General features: G+C 38.1%; 1 protein-coding gene across 1 annotated transcript in view; it reads right to left on the reverse strand.

The window, feature by feature from the left end:
• The window catches only part of ARFGEF1 (ADP ribosylation factor guanine nucleotide exchange factor 1), a 141368-nt gene that overhangs the window by 7215 nt on the left and 110017 nt on the right, over nt 1–24136 (reverse strand). The window contains exons 24-34 of the mRNA XM_066266270.1: nt 17980–18020; nt 17719–17888; nt 16914–17065; nt 16606–16778; nt 15155–15315; nt 13483–13613; nt 10720–10849; nt 9246–9381; nt 8887–9025; nt 6843–6915; nt 2348–2480 (exon numbers count right to left, since the gene is read on the reverse strand). Of these exons, the coding sequence (XP_066122367.1) occupies nt 2348–2480; nt 6843–6915; nt 8887–9025; nt 9246–9381; nt 10720–10849; nt 13483–13613; nt 15155–15315; nt 16606–16778; nt 16914–17065; nt 17719–17888; nt 17980–18020 (1439 nt within the window). The remainder of the gene's footprint in view (nt 1–2347; nt 2481–6842; nt 6916–8886; nt 9026–9245; nt 9382–10719; nt 10850–13482; nt 13614–15154; nt 15316–16605; nt 16779–16913; nt 17066–17718; nt 17889–17979; nt 18021–24136) is intronic.

The raw sequence follows: 24136 nt of genomic DNA on the forward strand, positions 1-24136 counted from the left end.
TAAATTGTTCTTATTTAGGTTATTAGTAAAGGCTCTTTTCCAGGTAGTTTTCAGAAATGCTTAGTATTTAACACTTAGTTCTTTGTACTAGACCTTGAGTCAGAAAACAAACTCACAAATGTCTTTTTCCTATTCCTGCATCAGTCATAGCCGTATGTGTATCATTCATTCACTTCCCTCATTCAATTCAGGAAAACATGATCAGCAGCTGGAGCGGGAGGCTCTGGGCAGCCTGCCTGGGACCACACCTGGGGCTGCCAAGGGCCCCTGGGAGCAGGCTGTTTTCCAACATAGAGACTGCTCTCCTCGCTCCCGCAAGGCCACTCAAGGGGTCACACACTTTCAGCAGGTGAGCTGAGTTTGGCCAGTGAAGCTCTGCTCAGGCTGAATGAGGGATGCTGGGACCCCCATTTCTGGTGTCCTTTCAGAACTGGAGCATGAGGATCCTGACTTCACTCTCACCAGCAAGGACCAGCAGCATGCATGGGACAATATCTATTTGGACAGATTTTACTTGTGAGGAAGGTTGACCTGCCAGGGTTGTAATAGGCAACCATTTCACTGAGTCACCAAAGGACAGGGAGCAAAAATCAACTATGTGGGATGGCAGGTTCTGAAACGGAGACTAGAGGGGCAGTGGTGTTTTCTGAAAGAGTGCAGGAAGAATGAGCCAGCCACCTTGGGACTGCGCCACGTCTGTGCTGTGACTCTGTTCTGAGTAGGAGGGAGTAGGGCAGCATTTGGCTTCCTTATCAAACAGGAACCCCAGCCTGTCCACTAAGCGAATGGGTGTCAACAATCCCATGGTGACTTTTGCTGAAGAACACCAAGGGAAGTGAAAGTAGGACGAGGAGGCCTCAGCTTGGGGGCGGGGGGCAGTGCTCTGCTCAGAGAGCTGTGTTCTCAGATTAGCCAAGTGAAAACTTCCTAATGTGTGAAGACCAAAGCCCTCCTTCACAAAGCTGAGTATACTTCAGTCCAGTCCTGGGGCTGCGAGGGAGGGAAGCCAATCACTGGTCCATCCTCGTGGCATTTTCCAGTGTAGACTGAAGCTGTCATGAATTCCTGCATGAGTCAAGTTGTTCTCCAGAAAACAGGAATTACAAATGAAAATGGGTCACTCACCATCACCTATCTCCCTTTTAAAAAGTTAGCAAGACACAGTGAATGAAGCTAGAAATGCCTTTCATGTTGGATAGCAAATCTTCTCTCAAGAACAAATGTAAATACCTGGGATTAATTAAAAATTCCCTGAAATAAATTAACTCAAAATAGACCAGTGACCTAAATATAAGAGCTAAAAGTATAAAACTCTTAGAAGAAAACATAGGGAAAAATCTTCATGACCTGTTAATGGATTCTTAGCTATGACACTAAAAATATGAGCAACAAAAGAAAAGAACAGATTAATCAGACTTCATCAAAATTAAAACATTTTGTGCAACAGAAGACATTATCACAGGAGTGAAAACAAGAGCTCAGAATGGGAGAAAATGCAAATCATGTATCTGATATGGGTGCAGTATCCAGAGTATTAACAAACTCCTGCAATTAATAACAAAAAGACGAAGAGTCCAACTAAAAATGAGCAAATGACATGAATAGATACTTCTCTAAAGAACATATACAAATGGCCAATAAGCACATGAAAAGACGACTCACATTATTAATCATTAGGGAAATGAAAATAAAATCCACAGTGATACCACTTCATACCCACTAGGATGACTATCACTAAAAAAAGGTGATGTTGGTGAAGATGTGTTGGGAACTGCTGGTGGGAATGTAAAAAATGGTTCAGTCACCATGAAACACAATTCAGTGATTCCTCAGAAAGTGTAAATACAGCATCATCATATGACCCAGCCATTCCACCTCTAGGTACATACCCACAGGTCTAGGACTAAGGCGAGGAGAGGAGCCAAGGTGACAGGGGTGCGGGCAGCAGGGTGCAAAGGAGACTTGCTCCTCAGAGCAGGAGCTCCAGCCAGAAAAGCACTGGCCTCACTGTGTCCCCTCAGGGGCAGAGGCCCATCACATCCCACTTCTGCAGAAACACATGGGGCTGACACAAAGAAGGGGACAGACAGGGAAGACTCAGACGCTCAACACAAGCATTAGCTGAAGGCCTCATGGACAAAGCCGGTGCTGCAGGTGTCAGCAGAGTTCCTGACCATCCTCAAAGAAGCAGCATCTCCCTGGGATGTTCAGGCTGAAGTAAACATAGTAACTAAGTGATCACCTGATTAATTATAGTGTATTTGTTAATAATTAGAGAAAAAGCAAAATTTCATCCCTTTCTTACACAAAACAAGACAATTTATTTTTAGTAAGAGAAATAACTCACTTGCTGAAAGTTTAATTTTGTTGACATCTTCATTCACAGTAGAGGCTGAAGCCAATGTTGCCTGCTGTCTATTATCTGCAGATTTTGGTTGCACAGAATCATGGATATCTACAGATTTCTGTGATATTGTATCCTAATAAAATTTAAAAATTTATTATAAGTACAATGAGTAAAACTTAAGAATAAAAAGTTTCTATTATGCTGTTTTTAAAAAAATACATTTTGTGTCCTTATGAAAACATTCTACACACAGCAATTATAGACACATGAGAAAATTATTTAAAATTACCTATACATGGATAGAGCTAATGAAGAGTCTTTAAGAGAAAAGCTTCCTTTCCGACCTGCAGACTTGGGCCTGAGACTGCCCAAGAGCAACAGACCGAAGTATCAAGTTTCACCGTATGGGAGAAGTGGTCAACAATACCCATGGACGGTCCTGAAATCTAAACAGAGCACACACGCGGCAGGGACAGGGAGGTGTGTGCAGGCTCTGCATAGGCTGAGCTCAGGGAAGCTTTCAGAGGTGAGTTTAGGGCAAGATGTTCTCTCACCCAAGAAACCAGCAACCAGAAGGGTCTGTGAGAAGGTGACCAATTAGGAGTGTGGTGTCATGAAGAGAAACTGAATGTTCAAGTCCAACAGAGCTACAAGCTAAGTTCCGCCCCAGAGTTACTAAGTGTAATCTTGAATAAGCAATGAATATTCCTGAGCTGGGGTTTTCTGATCTACAGATGGAGGCGACACTTTTCACACTGGCTGTCACTGTGGTGTAAGGACTAGATCAGGGGTCCCCAAACTTTTTACACAGGGGGCCAGTTCACTGTCCCTCAGACCTTTGGAGGGCCGGACTATAAAAAAAACTATGAACAAATCCCTATGCACACTGCACATATCTTAAAGTAAAAAACAAAACAAAAACGGGAACAAATACAATATTTAAAATAAAAAACAAGTAAATTTAAATCAAGAAACTGACCAGTATTTCAATGGGAACTATGGGCCTGCTTTTGGCTAATGAGATGGTCAATGTGCTCCTTTCATTGACCACCAATGAAAGAGGTGCCCCTTCCGGAAGTGCAGCGGGACCGGATAAATGGCCTCAGGGGGCCATATGTGGCCCGCGGGCCGTAGTTTGGGGACCCCTGGACTAGATGATCAATGTGAGCATGAGCTGTGTTGGACACACAGGCGCTGACAGGTCCATGAGCCTAGCTTGACTGTACTACAACAGACAGTGCACTCAGCGAGAAGACAGCGTGGCTAGAAGAGGAACTGGGCCTTCTGACTAACAGTGCTACCTGGAAGCAACCTCACCTGGGTTTCTAAAAAGAACACAGGGGCCTGAGTCCCCCCAAATCAGTGCTAATCACAATAATATTTTAACAAGTACCAAACCTGGTTCAAAAAATTGTTGGGAAAACTGGAGTGATGGGTGTACAAGCCAAGGAATACTAAGGGGCTGTCAGCAGCCACTAGAAGCTGAGGGTTCTCCCTTAAAGGCTTTGAAGGGAAGTGACTCTGCTGAGGCCTGGACTTTGGACCTTTTGCCTCCAGGACTATGAGAGAGTCAATTTCTGTTGCTTTAAGCCAGGGGTAGTCACCCTTTTTATATCTACCGCCCACTTTTGTATCTCTGTTAGTAGTAAAATTTTCTAACCGCCCACCAGTTCCACAGTAATGGTGATTTATAAAGTAGGGAAGTAACTTTACTTTATAAGATTTATAAAGCAGAGTTAGAGCAAGTTAAAGCACATAATAATAATTACTTACCAAGTACTTTATGTCAGATTTTTCTAAGTTTGGCAGAATAAATCTTTATAAAGCAATTTACTATAGTTAAATCTATCTTTTTATTTATACTCTGGTTGCTCCGCTACCGCCCACCATGAAAGCTGGAACACCCACTAGTGGGTGGTAGGGACCAGGTTGACTACTACTGCTTAAGCCATTATGTTTGTGGTAATTTGTTATGACAGATTTAAGGCAAACAATACACTGGATGAAGGGTCTATCAGAATTCTTTGTATTGTTTTTGTAACTTTTCTCTAAAGCCAAATTATATCAAAATTACAAGTTCAAATAAAATAATATTCAATATAATATTTTCAGCTTGGCATGGAAATCCATATATAATCTGGTGCCTGCCTCTTACAAACTCTTTCTTTTTTTCCTGAAGTAAGAAGCAGGGTGGCAGAGAGACACTCTATCTAGCATGTGCCCCACCAACCAGGATTCACCCGGCATGCCCACTAGGGGGCAATGCTCTGCCCATCTGGGGCATTGCTCCACTGCAATCGGAGTCATTCTAGCGCCTGAGGTGGAGGCCATGGAGCCATCCTCAGCACCCAGGGCCAACTTTGCTCCAGTGGAACTTTGGCTGTGGGAGGTAAAGAGAGAGAGAAAGAGTGCAAGAAACAGAGAGGAGAGGGGTAAGGGTGAAGAGGGGGAAGGGTGAAGAAGCAGATGGGTGCTTCTCCTGTGTGCCCTGGCCAGGAATTGAACCCAAGACTTCCACATGCCAGGCCAATGCTCCACCACGGAGCAAATCGACCAGGGTCTTATAATTCTTGAAATCATTTTACTCTATGTCTCAGAATACCCATATTATAAAATAACTAGAAAGCCCGGCGGTCATACGAAATGACCACTGTTCTAGATATTATAAATTGTAATTAAAATGATTTGTGCAAAGGTGTCTGCTAATTCAAACTGAATTACCCAGGGCAGGCGGCGAGGACGCCCCTTTGCTTAGTGCCCCATGGGGTTTCCCCCTTCTACTTGCTTAATTGCTTAGAGTGCAATGAAGGAAACCACTGGCGGTACATTTCTAAAGAGCCACCGCTAGCTCAATAAATAAAGGTGATTTAAATAATAATGATGATTAGTCAATAATTTATTCAAGAGTGGTGGATAATTCTCAATTAGTGGAACTACAATGTTTCCGTACTTGCAACATTGAGAAAATCCTTTCTTGCCACGGTCAAATCGATTAGTTTCTAACTTGAAGTTTAAGGACTGACAGTGTTCACATTTAATATTCATGTCACCAGAGGAATGCTCAAAAATTAAAGTTTCTCTGTTTGAAACTGTTTTAATCCTTTTTGCGTTTCAGTCAGCATTACTCTGTCGTTTTTTTGCATTTCTCTCCTGCCTTTGTTCAAGGGACTCATTTTGTCGAGACAGGCTTTTTTGTCTTGCATCTGAGGCAAGCCTTGTTTCTCTATGCTCATCAGTCTCATTTTGCTGAGAAAGACGCATTTGCTCTGCGACTGAAGCAAGCCTTGTCTTTCTCTGCTCAGTGGTTTCTTTTTGTTGAGAAAGCCGTTTTTGTGCAGCTTTAGCTCCTTTCCTCTCCTCTTCAGTGCTGTATTTTCTAGGAGGCATTCTTAAAAGAAATTACGTTAAGACGTAGTTTTTATGTAAAACAGATGATTGCCAATGCAAACAAATGTTCACCTTCCCCCTGACACGCTCAATTTGCATTCAGCCTTAAATTGTTTCAAAAGCAGATGACTGCCAATGCAAACAAATGTTCACCTTCCCCCTGACCCGCTCAATTTGCATTCAGCCGTGGTAACTTCACCCCATTGGCTAGTACAGTTACGCAAGCAACCAATAAGCTATCGGCGACAAACAGACACTTAAGCCGCATATAATAAAGATTTAAAATACCTCCTTCATGGCACTTGCAGAGATAAATTTTAGCTACCTGGGAAATTTACCATCATGAAATTTAACCTAAAATTCTGGACAGTACATTTATGCCATTTTTTTAAGATGAGCTGGGATCATATAAAAAGATTTTGGCCCTTTAAAATACAAAGATTTTGGTCCATGGTAAAATTACCACAAATCATTTATGGATTCTTGCTGTATTGGCCAAGAGTTTGCTTAAAGGCTTTTAATCACTGTAAAAAAATAGAGGACTAGATGAAGAAGATGGGGCACATATACATCATGGTATATTATTCAGCTAGGAGAAATGGTGACATTGGATCACTTATAGCGGAATGGTGGAGTCTTGGTAGCATTGTGCGGAGTGAAATAAGCGAATCAGAAAAAAACAGGAACTGCAGGATTCCATACATTAGTGGGACATAAAAGCGAGACTGAGAGGCATGAACAGGAGTGTGGTGGCTATGGGGGGTGGGGGGAGGGAAGGAGGGAGAGGGGGAGGGGAGGGGGAGGGGTACAGAGAGAACTGGATGGAGGGTGGCAGAGGACGATCTCTCTTTGGGTGATGGGTATGCAACATAACTAAATGACAAGATAACCTGGAGGTGTTTTCTTTGAATGTATGTACCCTGATTTATTGATGTCACCCCATTAAAATAAAAATTTATTTATATATATAAAAAAAAAAAAAAAAAAAAAAAAAAAAAAAAGAATGTAGCCAGGGGTTATGGGGAGGGAGAATAAAGGAATTGTTGTTCAAAAAAAAAAAAAAAAAAAAAAAAATAATTTAAAATATGCTTTATTTCTCAGAACTTACCAACTGTTTTTCACTCACAGGAGATGAGGGTGGGGGGACAGTTTCTCCAGATGTGGGACGCCAAGTCAAGAGCCTTTAAAAGACCAAATCGCACCAGTCATTCAGTGTGAAACATGTCACATCCAATATGTTTTGGAACAGGCACAAAAAAGACAAATATACCAAAACCAACATATTCCTTCTTCGATTACTGCTAAGAGCAATTTGCTGAAAAAGTTTTGTGAGAAGTTGAAAACAATTAGCATTTAATATTATTAAATGAGTATTCTTTAAACTCAGTTTTTCTAAGTATTAGGGTCATTAAGGATTGACCTAAGTGAGATTGAAAACAAGGTTGAGTTGTTTAAAAAACATTAATAGAACTATTTAGATTCCATTTTAATGTAGACCTTTTTTTTTGGTCGATTTAATGAAATAAAGAATGGCCCCAAAGAAGACACTAACTTGATTAGCGATTAGCTTCTTGGGACAGAAAGATGATTAAGGCCTAAATTCTGACTTCTGAGAAGCAGGGGCTCCTGGGGAACGGGGACAGACAGATAGTCAATACATCACTTCAGTTCAATACAGAAAGAACTCTGGTGCAATTGCATGCTATTAAGAGACACTTATTAGATTAGATAAGCTCTAAGATCATATATCTAATCCTGAGTGTGTACATTCAATGCATTAAAACAGAAACAGTTCTTTAAAAAAGTCAGCCTGACTAGTTTTTATAAAGTCTTCACAGGGACAACAGCTAGGCAAGAATTCATACTATAGTGGACATAGTAAACTATAACAAAAATGGATCATGTCAGTTATAATGATCCAACAAAATGTGCACCAAAAAATAGCTGTAAAATAATTATAAATAGGCCAAGGGAATTACTGTATATCCTTTTAGTGTAGTCCTACCTATAGATACTTTCCTAGGGATGGTTCCTTTTGTTTGACTTCTTATTTCTTATTGATTAGGATATTTACAAGGGACTCTTACCAGTACAAACATACCTAACTCATGTTAAGAAAGTTTATGATGCTGATAAATGTGGACAGTTTGTTCATATATAGTTTTATGCCTGTGCATTCACTTATGTCTACTTAATAAGATATTTTAGATAAGATTTAAAACATTAAGTAGATTTAAAAATCATAAGTGTGCCTGACCAGGCAGTGATGCAGTGCATAGAGCATTGGACTGGGATGCAGAGGACCCAGGTTCGAAACCCCTAGGTTGCTGGCTTGAGCATGGGCTCACCATCTTGAGTATGGGGTCGTGGCTTGAGCTAAAGGTTGCTGGCTTGAAGCCCAAGGTCACTGGATTGAGCAAAGGGTCACTCCCTTCTGCTGTAGCCTCCCAGTCAAGGCACATATGAGAAAACAATCAATGAACAACTAAGGAGCCACAACAAAGAACTGATGGTTCTCATCTCTCTCCCTTCCTGTTTGTCCCTATTTATCCCCCTCTCTGACTCTCTCTGTCACCAAAAATAAACAAACAAACAAAAAACATAGATGTAATGTGAAACTTGGCGCATGTCCAAGAGCCCTCAAGGTAGAGCTGGGAAGTTAGTTCAAGTCCATCCTGCAAAAAGTCCAGGTGCCACCAGTCCTTTAGCCAGGCTACAGTTTAGTTCCCCCACTGATATAAACTCTTTCACTACAATTCAACTCCAAACCTACCCCTTAGAAAAAGATGACAATTAACTGTAAAATGTGATAGGTACAAATAAATTTTTCCTAAGATTATTAAATCTACAGTAACTGAAATATAAGTTGAGGGTGGTTTTTCATTCAAATCCACTGCTTGGTTTAGTCTATTTCTATAAAAACTCATAAAAGTGGAATCACTTCATTATTACCCCAATTTTAGATGATGAGATTATAGATTTTGGTTTATAAAGAATTCAATTCATGTATTTGTTATGGTTTATAAGAGAAATACAAATTAATGGAACATTTGAGATATTTTAAAAAGGATTCTGTTATGAGAAATCACTAGTTACTATCAAACCTTTTTTATCCATCATTCAATATTTAAGGTTGTATAAAATCAGCTTACGCATGTGGGATTGTAGTTTTGAAGATATCCAGTGTGCAGTTACAAGTTTTATCCCAGATTTCGAGGGTAAATTTTTCACCATTCAGGATAACAACATTCTCTAAACAGTTTGTACCAGATCGTGCTAACTGCTCATTGTCTAGAAAAGAAAATTCATGTATATATTACCAGGGTCATACTGTTTTTTTTTTTTTACTTGGGTTGGTGAACATACAATATAATATATAGGTGATGTATTATAGAATTGTACACCTGAAACCTATATAATTCATTAACCAATGTCACCCCCAATAAATTCAATAAAAAAAAAGCCAGGGTCACACTTAATACTTGGCGTCACTTATCTGGCACATACGTACCTTGCTGCACACACCAGTACAGCTGGGCAAAAATGTCATCCAGAAGTACGTCACTGAGTACCTCCAGATACTGGGTGAATACATCGCAGATGGCATAAAGCGCGTGATTACAGGTTGTCGTCATCCATTCAGCTTTCTGGGGGGAGAAGAGTTAAACCATTCATCAGCAACTAGAATTAAAAAAATAAATGTGTTTGCATATGTAAAATATAAGCCTGTCCCCCTGTCCCTTTCATATCTTTACTTCCCTCTAGAACATTACATTTATGTCATTTAATATTTAGTTTTCTCCATTATCCCATAACCACCTATGTATAAAATAATTTACTTTTGCACTGTTTGCTTTTGTTTGTTTTTTTTTGCTTTTTTTTTTTTTTGCTTTTTTTTTGTGTGTGTGTGTGTGTATTTTTCTTAAGTGAAGAGAGGGGGCAGGTCGGCAGACTGACAGACTCTGGCATGCGCCTGACCAGGATCCACCTGGCAGGTTCACCAGGGGGTGATGCTCAGCCCATCTGGGTCCTTGCTCTGCTGCAACTGGAGCCATTCTAGAACCTGAGGTGGAGGCTATGGAGCCATCCTCAGCGCTCAGGCCAACTTTGCTCCCATTGAGCCTTGGCTGTAGAAGCGGAAGAGAGAGACAGAGAGAAAGGAGAGGAGGAAGGATGGAGAAGCAGATGGGCACCTCTTCTATGTGCCTTGGTCGGGAATCGAACCCAGGACTTCCACACGCCAGGCCAACGCTCTACCACTGAGCCAACTTGCCAAGGCCTGTTTGCTTTAATTGTAAAGAACTACTGCTGCATTACCCTACTATTAGCGTTATGGCTTTTCAAACAATATGCATGAATTATATATGCATCACCTATATATTATATTGTATGTTCACCCCAAGTCAAACAGCTGGCCTTGACCCAACATGAAAGAGAAATAAAGAGGAAGGAAAGAATAAGAATTTACCAAGTGGGATAAGCATACTATTAAAATTAAATTGATTTTCACAAAGTGCAGTTTTAAAAAACATCATGAAAGGCAAACATATCCATACAAAATAAGTGTAAGTAATTTACTTGTTTTTCTCAAATGTATAATGGCCTAATCTGAACTGATAGTTTTCATACACAGTTTTGTGCTAGCGTGTACATGTCTACTTATTACTATGTGGTCCATATTAAATTCAGAGTAAGAAGTCACTATGAATACTAAAGAAAGCTACTGGTGTTTATAGTTGTGACAATATTAACATGGGGAAAAGAAATGGAAAGTTCAACAAAAACACTGAAAACAAAAAAAAGTAATTCATTAACTGGGTTCTATGCCCAAATAGTTTTCTTGTTTCTTAAGAGAAAGTTTTCTAGGAATTTTTTTTCTGTTTAATGTGCTTAATCTGAAATACTAAAATGTAAAGGGAAAATATTAAAAATATTAAAAACCCGTTAACTTGATTATATTAGATTAAAATTTTGTGTCTTCTTACCTCTGTCTGCTGTTCTGGCAATTTCATGTTGTCAAAGATTCTGAAAACAATTCTAAATAAATCCTGCCACCAGTGTTTTTCGTAAGTGTGGCCATAAGTTTTCATTATTTCAAACATTACCGTTAAACCCCTGAAGTGATATAACATAATTAGGAAAACTATAATACAAAAAAGCACTGCACATCAGAATTGCTCTAAAATAAATGTTATAGTTCACAAAGCTACAGAGAACAAAGTCTAAACTAGTTTTAAACTAACACATGATACTGAGTTCTAAGAATTTTACGATGTTATATAATCTTCTTTAGAACGCATCATTTAGAAAAAAACTTCAAAGGCCTTAACTTAACCTTAAAACTTTTCTTTGCTTTTCCTCCACTCCCACCCAATATTCCAGCATTTACAAATAGTAAATGAGATTATAGATTGAGAAAGATCATCCAATTAGTGAAAATTAATTTAGTAGCACTGTGGCCAAGGAAGAAAATACTTGATCAAAAATAGTCTAAGAATAAAAGAGTTTAGAATAACTTTTCAAAGAGCTATAGGAATTTTTACTAATACTATAATTGTTCATATAATATCCTCAGACAAAATAATTTGTGAAACTAATCTATTAAGACATTCATGTGGGCAAGGGTCCATTTCCTGCCATATCTCTGGCACAGAGCAATGCCTGTCACCTAGGAAACACATAAGTATAAACAAAGAGCTTAATATCACATTCACTACCTTTGAATATGTTAAAACTAAAATTCAAAATTGTCTTCTTGATTATCTTTCTCAAAATAGAAAAAAAACTTCATGTAATCATTAAAAAGTTTGATGTTTCTTCTATATTAGTTACTTTCTTTTATCTAAATGTAGATATCCTTCAATTTAGAAAACATTTGTATTTCCAAAAGTCTGATGGTAGCCAGGACAAAATTTTCTTTGAAAGGCACCACAAAGCCAGTATGCGCTCTAGCTCATTTGCTGTTATTCTATCTACTCCAGGCCTAGTACATGCCTGGTCCAAAACAGGCTCAAAACAATTATTTGTTTAATGAATGTGTATAAAAATAACAGTATGGTAGTTCAGCAGTTATCTGATCCATAAAATACCTAATGTGTAATGAGCAGAAGTAAAGAAACTAGTCCCACGTTTCGCCTACAAGGGGAAAAGGCTCCCCTCCTCCTCCATCCCCTGAGCTCGAAACCCATTTGTCTCACTCAAGTAACTGGAGCTAACTCCCAAGTGTGGGGAGAGGGGAGGTGGGAATTCTGTTTTTTTCTAGGCCCCAAAGCAAACAGATCTACAGAAGTTTCCACGAATTTCTACTGTTAAAGAAGTCTTTCTTAAAGCAATACTTAAGTTGCCAGTGTAGAGAAAAAGGATATTTGGACTCTAGGTTAATTATTTAACTGTAAATCTACAGAATTTTAAGGAACTCAAATGAGAAGGCATATGAAAGTATTTGTACGAAGTATGTTACAAATCATAGTGTTACATTTTAAAATGTAATCTGAATGATAGCCCTTATAGATCTTGAAATGAGGTAAGAAAATTAAGCCATCGCTGAAGAGTTTACTCATATTTTCCCTCTCATTTACTAAGTAGAACATACATTTTTCTCTTCTCTTTAACAACCCGAACCTGTCCATAATCTGAATATAAGATGTGGTGAGATGCAAGGTAGCATGGTCCTACACAAGGACAGGCTAAGAGAGGGTAAGAGACTAAGAAAGAAGACAGGCCCCTCGTCAAGATAAAATGTGGTACACTGTTCTTGTGATTACTAACTCCATGAGAAATTCCCTAGGTTTGACTCCAACTTTAGACGACTTATCTATATCATAAAATCTTTTGATTTCATGTAACAAAAGTGAAAAGTTTCTTAGGAAATAAATCAAACTTAACATTGGATGGGGTGGGTGTAGTTTTGGCATAAGGGGAGAAAGGATCCATTCTTTCACTATATTTTGTCATTGATTTGTTACAAGTCTGTACCGCCTTCTATATTAAAAAGTTCAGTAACTGTCCAAATGACTAATGACTCTCCCCTGAAAAGAAGACAGGATAATTCAAAGAGAGATTTTAACATAAAACCGAACTCATGATGCAATCAAGCACTTTTGAGAAACTGTACTGAAATACAAGCTGGCCATTTCAATTTGGCAATCAAAAATATAGAGAAAAATTATCCTATGGGATTGGTATGTGCTGTGACAACATGAGAGGTTTACACTTGTCTGGTTACATTAAAGCCACAACAGTTTCTTTACAAACTGATTATATATTCATATAGATCTTTTATTAAAAATATGCTTTGAAAAGAGTTAAATTCTTTTTTATCATCAGTCCTATATTATTCAAAACCATGTTATTGACCAATCTTCAGAGAAAAGCTCTTTACCTAAACTCCATCAAGGATGTATATTTAGACGTTATTCTGTCACTAATCAGAAAATAAATTTTGTTACTAACTTCTATTTGTGTTTAGAAACAAATATATGAAAAGACCTAATGTGTCAAGTATTAAATTAACATAGAAGATAAAAACTCAAAGTGGTCTATAACCAAATTTTAAGGAAAAGTAATGTACTTCTATTTTTTACCTCTGCTCTATTTTAATATTTTAAAATCTGCCTATCTAATATTTGCTTTCATTTGATAAAACACAATTTATACTTTCACTACTGAACTTGTGTTCACATAATAGTTAATTTGATTAAAGTCGAAATGAGTCTTACAAAATTTTAATTACAAACACTGATTGTTACCTGGTTCTTACATCTAATTTGCATCTGTTGATGATACAGGATAACTCGAAGAGGATAGGGAACCATCCGCGCACCCACACCCTGTCCTCAGGCGCCACGTTCATATCATCACTTGTGTACTCCTTGAAAGCCTTCACGGAGAAAGGCAGGGTTATTTAAGGCAAAATATAATACCTATATTCAGCATATTTCTCCAAAACTTTAAAAACTGCTTTACAAATCAGTGAACAATTTTTTTTTTTAATTAAGAGAGAGGCTAGGAGGCAGAGACAGACTCCTATATGCACCCTGACCAGGATCCACCTCGCAAGCCCTCTACCAGGTGATGCTCTGCCCATCTGGAGCTGCTGCTCCATTGCTCAGCAATGGAGCCATTTTTTTTAAGTGCCTGAGGCAGAGGCCAAGGAGCCATCCTCAGTTCCTAAGGCCAATTTGCTGGAACCAATGGAACCATGGGAGGGAAAGGGGAAGAGTGGGAGAGAAAGAGAGAGAGAGAGGGAGAGAGAGAGGGAAAGAGAGGAAAGGAGGGAGAAAGGGAGGGAGAAAGGGAGGGAGAAAGGGAGGGAGAGAGGGAGGAGGAAGAAGGTAAAGAAGGGGTAGAGAAGCAGATGATTGCCTCTCCTGTGTGCCCTGATCAGAAATCAAATCCAGGACTTCCACACGCCAGGCTGATGCTCTACCACTGAGCAAGCTGGCCAGGGCCAAAGTGTACAACAATTTGATAAAACATAGTACTTTATTTAAAAAAAAAGATGGAGATTTTAAATGCATACAAAGAGCACTCCATCACTAGTGTTCTGCATTATTAACCAAGTTAAGTCAGGCTTCCACTTTTATCATTTACATGGTTATGACCCCAGGCAGCTACACTAACCACACTGGGGCAGTAGGAAGGTTAAATGAGTTGATGTATGCAAGTGTAAATGGTACTAAGTGCCACACAGGTCCATGCCAATATGTAGTAAAAATCTTAGTACCAAATCTATGATGTATCACTTCTCCTTATGGTAGTTATAAATACAGATTCAAATCTGTAAGTTAAAGTTGGGAGGCAGAGGTTGCCAATTCATCCTTTTACTCCAGGGCTGAAGCCCACCCTCATCCACTGACAGGTAACTCCAGTACTACAGAGACTGACAGGGAAAAACGGTCTAGTGGGATGGCTAAACACGTGGGCCTCTGTCACTAGGCCTGAAGTCACACACGTGGTTTTAACTTCTCTGTGCCTCAGATTACTTATCTGTATGGGACTATTACACCACTTATCCCATAAAGTTTCTATGAAGATTAAACAATACAGGTGAAACACTCAAAAATAACCTGATACCTTCAATAAATGTTAGCTATCAGTATTACCCATTATAACTCAATCAAATTCAGATAATTTTTGAGTTTACTGAAAAATAAGTGTTTCATATCCTTTATTATTTATTCATTTCTTTTTAGGGAGACAGAAAAACGGATTTGTTGTTGCACTTACTTATGCATTCATTGGTTGATTCCTGTATTTGACCTGACAGGGGATAGAACACATAATCTTGGCATCTCAGGACGACACTCTAAGTGAGCTACCTAGCCAGGGTTGCTTCATATCCTCTTATTTTCTAAATAAACTTGGATCTCAGAGTGGAAATAAATTTTGGTACAATTTGTTTACTAAATGATACTATACCTGAGGTCTGTCAGACACGTATTTTGCACAATGGCGAATAAGTCGAATTGCTTCCATACTGGTGTCTGGGAAAGCTGCATTGCAGGCAAATTCAGACAAACACTTCACTGCATCCTGGAAAGAATCAATGGTCGCTGGAAAGTGTTTTTCAAACACAAGAGCTAAAAAAAGAGAAAATACATAAAAATAATTATAATTTTTCAATTATTCTTTTTTTATTCTGTTCAGGTGAATGGAGGGGAGATAGTGAGGCAGACTCTCACGTGTGCCCTGACTGGGATCCACCCAGCAACCCCACTGGGGGCAGATGCTTGAGTACAGGGCTATTTTTAGCATCTGAGGCTGACATGCTCAGACCAACCGAGATAGCCTCAGTGCCTGGTGCCATACTTGAACCAATCAAGCCGCTGGCTGCAAGAGGGGAAGACAGAGAGAAAGGGGAAAGGGTGGAAAAGAGAAGCAGATGGTTGCTTCTCATGTGTACCCTGGCTGGGGCTCAAACTGGGACCTCCATATGCCAGGAGGTCACTCTATCCACTGAGCCACCAGCCAGGGCCCAATTATTCTTAATTGTATGAAAAAATATATCAACCTCTGGAGTAATGCATACTTCCTATAGGTGAAAGGCTTTGATGTCCAACAGACAAAGGTTCAAGCCTGTTGTGACCACTTACTTGAGGAGCAGAGACAGAAAAACAGGTCTGTGTTTTGTTTATGCTATAAACCTAGCAGCTAACACAGTAACTGTTACTTAGTAGGTACTGTACCAACAGTGGTTAAGTGAATATACAAATCTCTCTGTATCTCATCTTCTTAATCTATAAAATGAGGATAATAATACCCACAGGATAGTTGTAAGTACTAAATAAAATAATGTAAGTAAAAAGTGCTTAGTACAATATTTCAGTCAAGCACTTAGTAAGTGATAGCTATCATAACGCCATTATTCTTGACGTTGATGATAATGGCCACTCATTATAGTCTTCTAGACAGGTTTAACTTACATTTTTAATATTTCATTCTCCCTCAAAGTCAAAGGAGGCTGTGAGCATAGTGGTTACAAACAAAGGCTTTGCCTTAAGGCTCCCTGGCTTTGAATCCCTGTTCTGTCACTCACTAGGTTCTGTGCCCTCAGGTAAATTATTTAACCTCACTGGGCCTGTGATTCCTAACCTAGTTTTTTTAAAAAGGAGGTTACTAAAGACATTTATCTCATAGAGTTGTTGTGAAAACTGAAGTAAATACATGCAAAGTGCTTACAGTTCTTCTCATATAGTAAACATTTAATAAATGTTAGCTATAATAATATATCATTATTTACTCTGCTTATGTAGGCAAAAGTTGGTAAACTTAAAACTCGTAATAGGCCCCTAACTGTATACTTGAATTATCTTCTAACTCATTCCAGTTTTTTAATTTCTAACTTAAACATAGCTAAAAGAAATACTCACTGACAATGTGCCCTGTTGTTTGGAATGCAAGTTCCACGATGCTTTCATCTTGATCAGATGCAGCTAGATGAAATACAGAGAAAATGTTCTTCCACCCAGACCGAATGTTAGCAGCTTGGGAGTTCACCATCTGTGCTATACACCGTACAACCATATCACGAATGGTTGGAGACCTAAAATATCAATATAATTGCTTAGATATGCACACAGATAAAACTTATCAGTTTACTTTCCATTCTGTTCTTCCCTCTGTTGTGGAAAAGAATAAGGTATTTTTCTGATAGTAAGCAATTCAACACACATAATACCTGTTCCGCTTCATTATGTGCTCAAAAGGTCTTAAGAAATCTTTCTGGAATCTGAAGTTAGCAAGTTCCCCTTTCTCTAAGAATTTCATTGACAACTGCCTCAAGGAGTCCACTGCAAAAATAGCTACATCTTCATTAGGATTACAGCCAACCTGCAATAGCAACAGAAATACAAGGTGTTCATGTCAGTCGGAAAAGCTATACTTTCTTATTTTTGTTTTAGAAAAAGTGTATCATCAATAGCATAGATAAATAATTCCTAAGATTTTCCAAAAAGGCACTAGATGCTAACAATATTTCTCAAGAAAAAAAACCATTATTTTAACTAAATTATTAAAACCTAGAGGTAAAGAAAAACAGGATCCAAAGGGTTTTCTAAATTTAATTATAAAAATAATTTAAAAATTGCTTGGAAAGAAAAAAGTCAATTAGATTATAATAAGGAAATTTTCTTTTTGGAGAGTAAGACAGACAGGAAGGGAGAGAGATGAGAAGAATCTACTCATAGTTGCAGCACCCTAGTTGTTCACTGACTGCTTTCTCATATGTGCCTTGACTGGAGGCTCCAGCTGAGCCAGTGACTTCTTGCACAAACCAGCAACCATGGGGTCTTGTCTATGATCCTATGCTCAAGCTGGCAACCCCACGCTCAAGCTGGCAACCTCAGGGTTTTGAACGTGGGTCCTCAGCGTCCCAGCCTGACGCGCTATCCTCTGTGCCACCATCCGGTCAGGTGATAAGGAAATTTTAAACAATGAAAAATAATACATATAAATGTAAGCAAATCCTGTAATTATTCAAATACCTTATTAAAATGATCTCCGATAACTTCCCAAATTCGAGACCACTGCAATCTTATTCTTCCCATGTTGTAATATGATATTTCTACTATTTTTTGCAGACTAAACATTCTTGGATGTGTAGTGGAAAGTAATTCATCCATAGACACAGCACAAAGCCAACGGACAAAATCCACTACAATATAAATAGATTCACAATTTTTTAGTTAAATGTTCAAGTCTGTTAGACAAAACTGTTTATAAGTGAAATAAATGTACATACTTACCAATAGCATTTCCATCTAGCCTTGTAGACCCTGTAAATATTCTAAAGAGAAAAAAAAACCATGATTGAAAAATGTATATTATGAAAAATAAAAAGTATAGTGTCACATGTGTTACGTCAATTCAATTTTAAGTGGCCTGGGGTACTAGCTACTTGTATCTGTTTTAAAGAAACAAAAAAACTGAGGTAGTCAAATGAGTATTTTTTATCATTATACAGTTTAGTAAGTATAGTTTGATGTTATTCCCTTCTTCCTTTGCATTCAATAATATATTAAAGAATATAAAGTTTTAATTTTATTAGTAAATTTATAAACACTAGAGAGTTATAAGACTAAGAAAAATATTAATTTGTACAACTTATAATTGGCACACTATAAAACAAAGTTTTTTCTTTTTTTTTTCCTGGTTATCTACTAACAATAAAACATTTTTAAAATAAAAAATTCTACTTCACTTCTACAAGCAATATATATTAAATTTAGAAACTCATGTATGGCCCTGGCCAGTTAGCTCAGTGGATAGAGCGTTGGCATGGCATGTACACATCCCAGGCTCAATCTCTGGTCAGGGCACACGTGAGAAGTGACCTTCTGTTTCCCTCCCTCACCCTCTCCCCTTTCTCTCTCTCTTCTTCTCTCGCTGACAGTGGCTTGATTGGTCCGAATGTCAGCCCTGGGCACTGAGAAGAGCTCGGCTGATTTGAGCATTAGCCCCAGTGGGGGTTGCTGGGTAGATCCCTGTCAGGGCATATATGGGAACCTGTCTCACTATCTCCCCTCCTCTCAAAAAACAAAAAAACCCATCATATGTTAAGTTTAAAGTGATTTACTAAAACCTTGCAGTCTCCAACAGTTCAAGCAGTAAACTGACTTTTCTCAAGGAAGTCAAATACTCAGTATTGAAGCTATGCTGCTCAGCCTTCTTCCCTGAGCTCTATGTTTCAAAGTTTCACAAAAGACTTCAGCATAAACACAGTAGGCCTCTTTTGTAAAGTCTGCATTTTTACCTATGTACTGGGTTTGTAACTAGGGTTTGAATGTGATTCCAGCATGAAATGATACTCCTCGATTTAAAATGAACACCATAAGATTTGTGTGCTAGAAAAGAAACCTTAAAGGCAGAACCTCAAAGATCAAATATTAAAATCAGAAATAAAAGTAACTGTTGTAACAGTAATACAGTGTGTCCGTAAAGTCATGGTGCACTTTTGACTGGTCACAGGAAAGCAACAAAAGACAATAGAAATGTGGAATCTGCACCAAATAAAAGGAAAACTCTCCTAGTTTCATACCTATTCAGTGCAGTTCGATGTGGGCTCACACACAGATTTTTTAGGGCTCCTTAGGTAGCTATCCCGTATAGCCTCTACAGACTTGTCACTGACTGATGGCCTACCAGAACGGGGTTTCTCCACCAAACTGCCGGTTTCCTTCAACAGCTTATCCCATCGAGTAATGTTATTCCTATGTCGTGGCGCTTCATTATAAATGTACCCATATTCACGTTGCACTTTGGTCATGGATTCAAATTTAGCAAGCCACAAAACACACTGACCACATCTCGACTGGCATGGCCGTGGGCTGCTCTGCTGTAAACATGGTGTTACATCATCATCTGTACATGAGCCCATGCTGCCACATCATCTTATAGAAACTGGGAGGGTTTTCCTTTTATTTGGTGCAGATTTCACATTTCTATTGTCTTTTGTTGCTTTTCTGTGACCGGTCAAAAGTGCACCATGACTTTACGGACACACTGTAGCTACAAACGACCACAAGGTGGGTATTATTTTGTTTCATTTAGATCCTCTCTAAAGAGTAAGAAATACCCTGGGAAGTAGATACAATTATCCTTCCAATTTTTTTTAACTTAAAGATTTTTTTCATTGATTTAAGGGAGGTTGGAAGAGGGAGAGAGAGAAACAAGAACTCACTGTCCAATCATTGTTCCATTTAGTTGTGTACTCATTGACTGCCTCTGTATGTACCCTGAAGGGATACAAACCGGCAACCTTGGCTTTCCAAGAAAATGCTCTATTCACAGCGACCTGGCCAGGGCTAGATTTCCAATTTTATAATAAGAAATCTCCTTGAAGTCACAGAATTAGTAAGTGCTGGACCCAAGATTCAAACCAGGATGGACTGACTCCAGCATCTACCTTCTTAAACCACAGTGCTATACTGCCCCACACCTAACTGAGCAAAACACAATTTAAATATCTTAAATATATCCTAGTTCTTTCCTGCTACCATAATCTAAATGTTCTAAGTATATCATATTGTTTTAATCTCAGTGACCTTGAATATCTGCCTATGTGTTCTGGCAATGAGTAACAAAAACAAGACTGGAAAAGCCTCTTGCTAAAGGAGTATCTTGAGATTTCCCATACTGCTCTTGTCAGTAGAACTAAACAATTCAAAGATCTCACTGAAAACACAATCTTGAAGAAAAACATAAGAGTAATAAGGCCCCATTTAATCCAGTAGTTTGACTGGGTCCAGAAATTAAAATATTCAAAACCTCTGTACAAACACATAAACAAAATGAAAATGGCTAGACTATGCATTTTAAGTGTCATTAGCTGATTTCTCAAACTAGAGATATCCCCATGAAAGGCAAGATAAAAAAAAAGAAAACAAAAATAGAGTCAAAACTAAACAGCATAGGAGAAACAGCAGGAAGAGAAACAAAAGGAAAAACATTTTTAACTGAGAAGAAAGCAAATGGCAGAGTTGAAAGGGGTAAAGAACCAAAGCAGAGATGGGAGATTATGTGCAACTACAGGGACAGTAAGCCACACATTCATTCTCTGATGGCAGTGAAATAACAGAGAACAAAGGCTACAGGACAGAGAAGCAGCGGCAGCAATAGGATGAGTTCTGTAGACTGGTGATGGTGGAAAGTAGTGGCAGTATGCATCCTGAAAAAGGGCATCCAAATTCTCCTTTTGGCAGCCTCTGAGTGGTGCTGTATTTCCAGTAATGCTCCACTACAGATAAGTCATGTGGTAGAGCCCAGTGGTCTGTGGACGTATTTAAAATTAAGCCTTAATATACTAAGGCAGGAGAAGAGAGCTATGTATCCCAAGTCAATCTACAAAATGGATTATTCTATAGTCCCTGTATAAAAAGCAAAGGATAATAGCAGGAGACGTGTGTGCTATTAAGACATGTCCTGGAAACCATGAGTAGAAAAATTAATTTGATAGATTACTGCTTCATCCACATTATGATAGTAATGCAGCAAAAAAATGCAAAATAAAAAAAGTCGACAGAAGTTGAAGATTCTGGATCAAATAAACTTTAAACTGTATGCAACATAGGCAAAGTAAATTAGTGTATATGTAAAAAGTTTTCACAGTGAAAATGTCAAAGGTAATGATTATTTCTTAGACCTAACTGAAAAATATTTATGAGCAAATGCAGTGAGGGTGGAGGAGTGAGTTGTGTGAATTTTCTGAAAAGTGACAGAATGTTCCAAAGTGTGAGATGGGCAATTTTTACAATGCTAGATCTGATGTGCTTATTAAAAAACAAAAAACCCCAGAACTATTAAACTAAATAACAAGTATTTTAGCTTTTAGAGATAAATCATTCTAGGACAAATACTAACCTTGCATAGTTCAGTAATACTTATAAAATTGGTCTAGTTTAGCAATGACTACCAAAGTCTATCCCATCAAACCCTAGAGGATCCGGTACTCCAGATTAAAGTGCCCAATATTCTCCTAAATTCTAATGGTACAGGATTAATAACACAAAAGTAAAGATAATTAGAACATTTTATCATCTTCAAGTCTTTAATGAAATTAGATATTTTTCTGTTAAGACACATAAGCTATAAAAAATTAAGCAAAGAATTATTTTTCATGTTCAGTCCCTATACTTGTCATAAGAGATTTTTCAGAACAACAGCCCCAAGGAAGGAAAATGTTTGCTGAACAGTACAGAGCTTTCCAAGATGATACCTGATGATACTCTCGCCACTGTCTTGAACACCAGAGTAATTTCCGTGAATTGGCTTATAGACTAGAATCAGAATATTACATATGAAAATAAACTCAAGATAGTTGAAAACAAATTCAGAAGAAATTTAATAAAAAAGTGTAATGCACCACAAAAGGACAATATACTCTTATGATTAAAAAAATGTAACTTGTTTTCATTATAAGCTAAAATTTGAATGCTGCAGTTTGTATAAAATTGGATATTAAATTTATGTTTTTATAAGTCTTTGGTGATGATGAGTTTGAAAGGACAAAGTATTAACAGTACAAGTACTAAGACACCTCTGAAACAGAGAAATTCTTAAAACAGAGAGGCATATTCTCTGTTCAAATAAGTGACATGTCTACCTGTAACAAACAGTGGACAACTGGATATATCACAACTAGGTATGGTCATATAAAGTATTATGGAAACAGAAATACTAGGTAAAATGTTGACTCTGACCTGAATAGAGTCTCATAATGACAGTGAAGATGATTTTCCGGAAAGAAAATGCCCTGATAGCAGAAGGGCAGACGTTACACTGCTTTGGAGTTGTACGTGCACGCAGAGAGGTTAAGAGTGCACTCTCAAGATATGCTGCCTGAGTGTACACTCTGGCTCCACTCCTCAAAATTTTCTATGAATGAAACGGTTATCAAGTTAATCAAGACCAAGTTACCCTGGTTATGGGGATGAGCAAGTTATTTAATTCCCCCATGTCTCAGTTTCCTTATTTTTAAATTCAGGACAATAATAATACTTACCTCATGAAGCTACTCAAAAGATTAAACGAAGTAATACAAGTACTTGAAAAATACCAATCATGTGGTAAACCTTCAAGTTATAATGATGTGTGTAAGATGATACACAATCTTTTTTCAACCTTTCCAAGGAAAATGCAAATGACCTCCTCCCCCACCCCCAATAAAAAGATTGCTAGTCAACATTAAGAATTCTTTTCAAGGAAAAAGTTCCAGGGAGTACTTTCACTGTCAGTAGCCTGTCTGTATTTAGAGCAAAAAGTTTTATCTGATGCACAGTAAAATAATGGATCAGCATAAGTCTCCAAGCACCAGAAAAAATATATATAGTGCATAGTATATTTACATTTTGAAAAGTTTCCATAAGAAGTGGTAAAAAAAAAATTTAAATGTCAGAGTTGTAAAATGTTAAATTTCAATTTTGGGGACATTCATCTGGGAAAAAAAACTAATCTTCACCTGACCAGGTGGTGGCACAGTGGATAGAATGTTAGACTGGGATGCAGAGGTCCCAGGTTTGAAACCCCAAGTTGCCAGCTTGAGCGCGGGTGCAGGGTCACTAGCTTGAGCGTGGGATCATAACATGACCCCATAGTCGCTGGCTTAAGTCCAAAGGTCGCTGGCTTGAAGCTCAAGGTTGCTGGCTTGAGCCCAAGATCTCTGGCTTGAGTAAGGGGTCACTTGCTCTGTTTTAAACCCCCCGCCACCTGCCTATCAAAGCACATATGAGAAAGCAAACTATGAACAACTAAGGAGCTGCAATGAAGAACTGATGCTTCTCATCTGTCTCCCTTCCTGTCTGTCCCTATCTGTTCCTCTGTCTCTCACAAAACAAACAAACAAACACAAAAAACTAATCTTCAAAAGAATGCTAAATGTTGTACATACTAGAAACTTAAAAAATCTAAAATAAACAGTCCAATAGTAAAATAAATGTATGGGTTTTATTTTAGAAACAAACTAAAAATGAGTAATACCTGGTAATGTCTATAATATACCATTCCAAAATCCTTTCCAAATGAGCCTGTGATGAGAACAGCCAGCAAATCCCTTCCTTTTACCCACAAGGCAGTCCTCTATCACAGACTCAGAAAAACAAAGACACTATTTTCTAATAAGGATAACAAAGGGAATGTTTTCTATACAGGAAATAAAACATTTGTGTTCTTTTTCATCAAGGTTACTATTTCCCTAGTGCCCACTAATATCCACTGTAACTTACATTATCACACTGTTTATCTCCTTCCTATATTCTATAATCTAAAATGCAAAATTATAGGTGCATCATCTAAATCACATTATGTCAAAATACAGTCTTATAGTACTTAAATTATATGTTTTTTTTCTCTTTACTACTGAGCAAAATACATCTAAATGCTGCTACAGAATTAAGACAGTATTTATTT

The sequence above is a fragment of the Saccopteryx bilineata genome, chromosome 3 (genome assembly GCF_036850765.1).
Source record: "Saccopteryx bilineata isolate mSacBil1 chromosome 3, mSacBil1_pri_phased_curated, whole genome shotgun sequence".
Lineage (NCBI taxonomy): Eukaryota > Metazoa > Chordata > Mammalia > Chiroptera > Emballonuridae > Saccopteryx > Saccopteryx bilineata.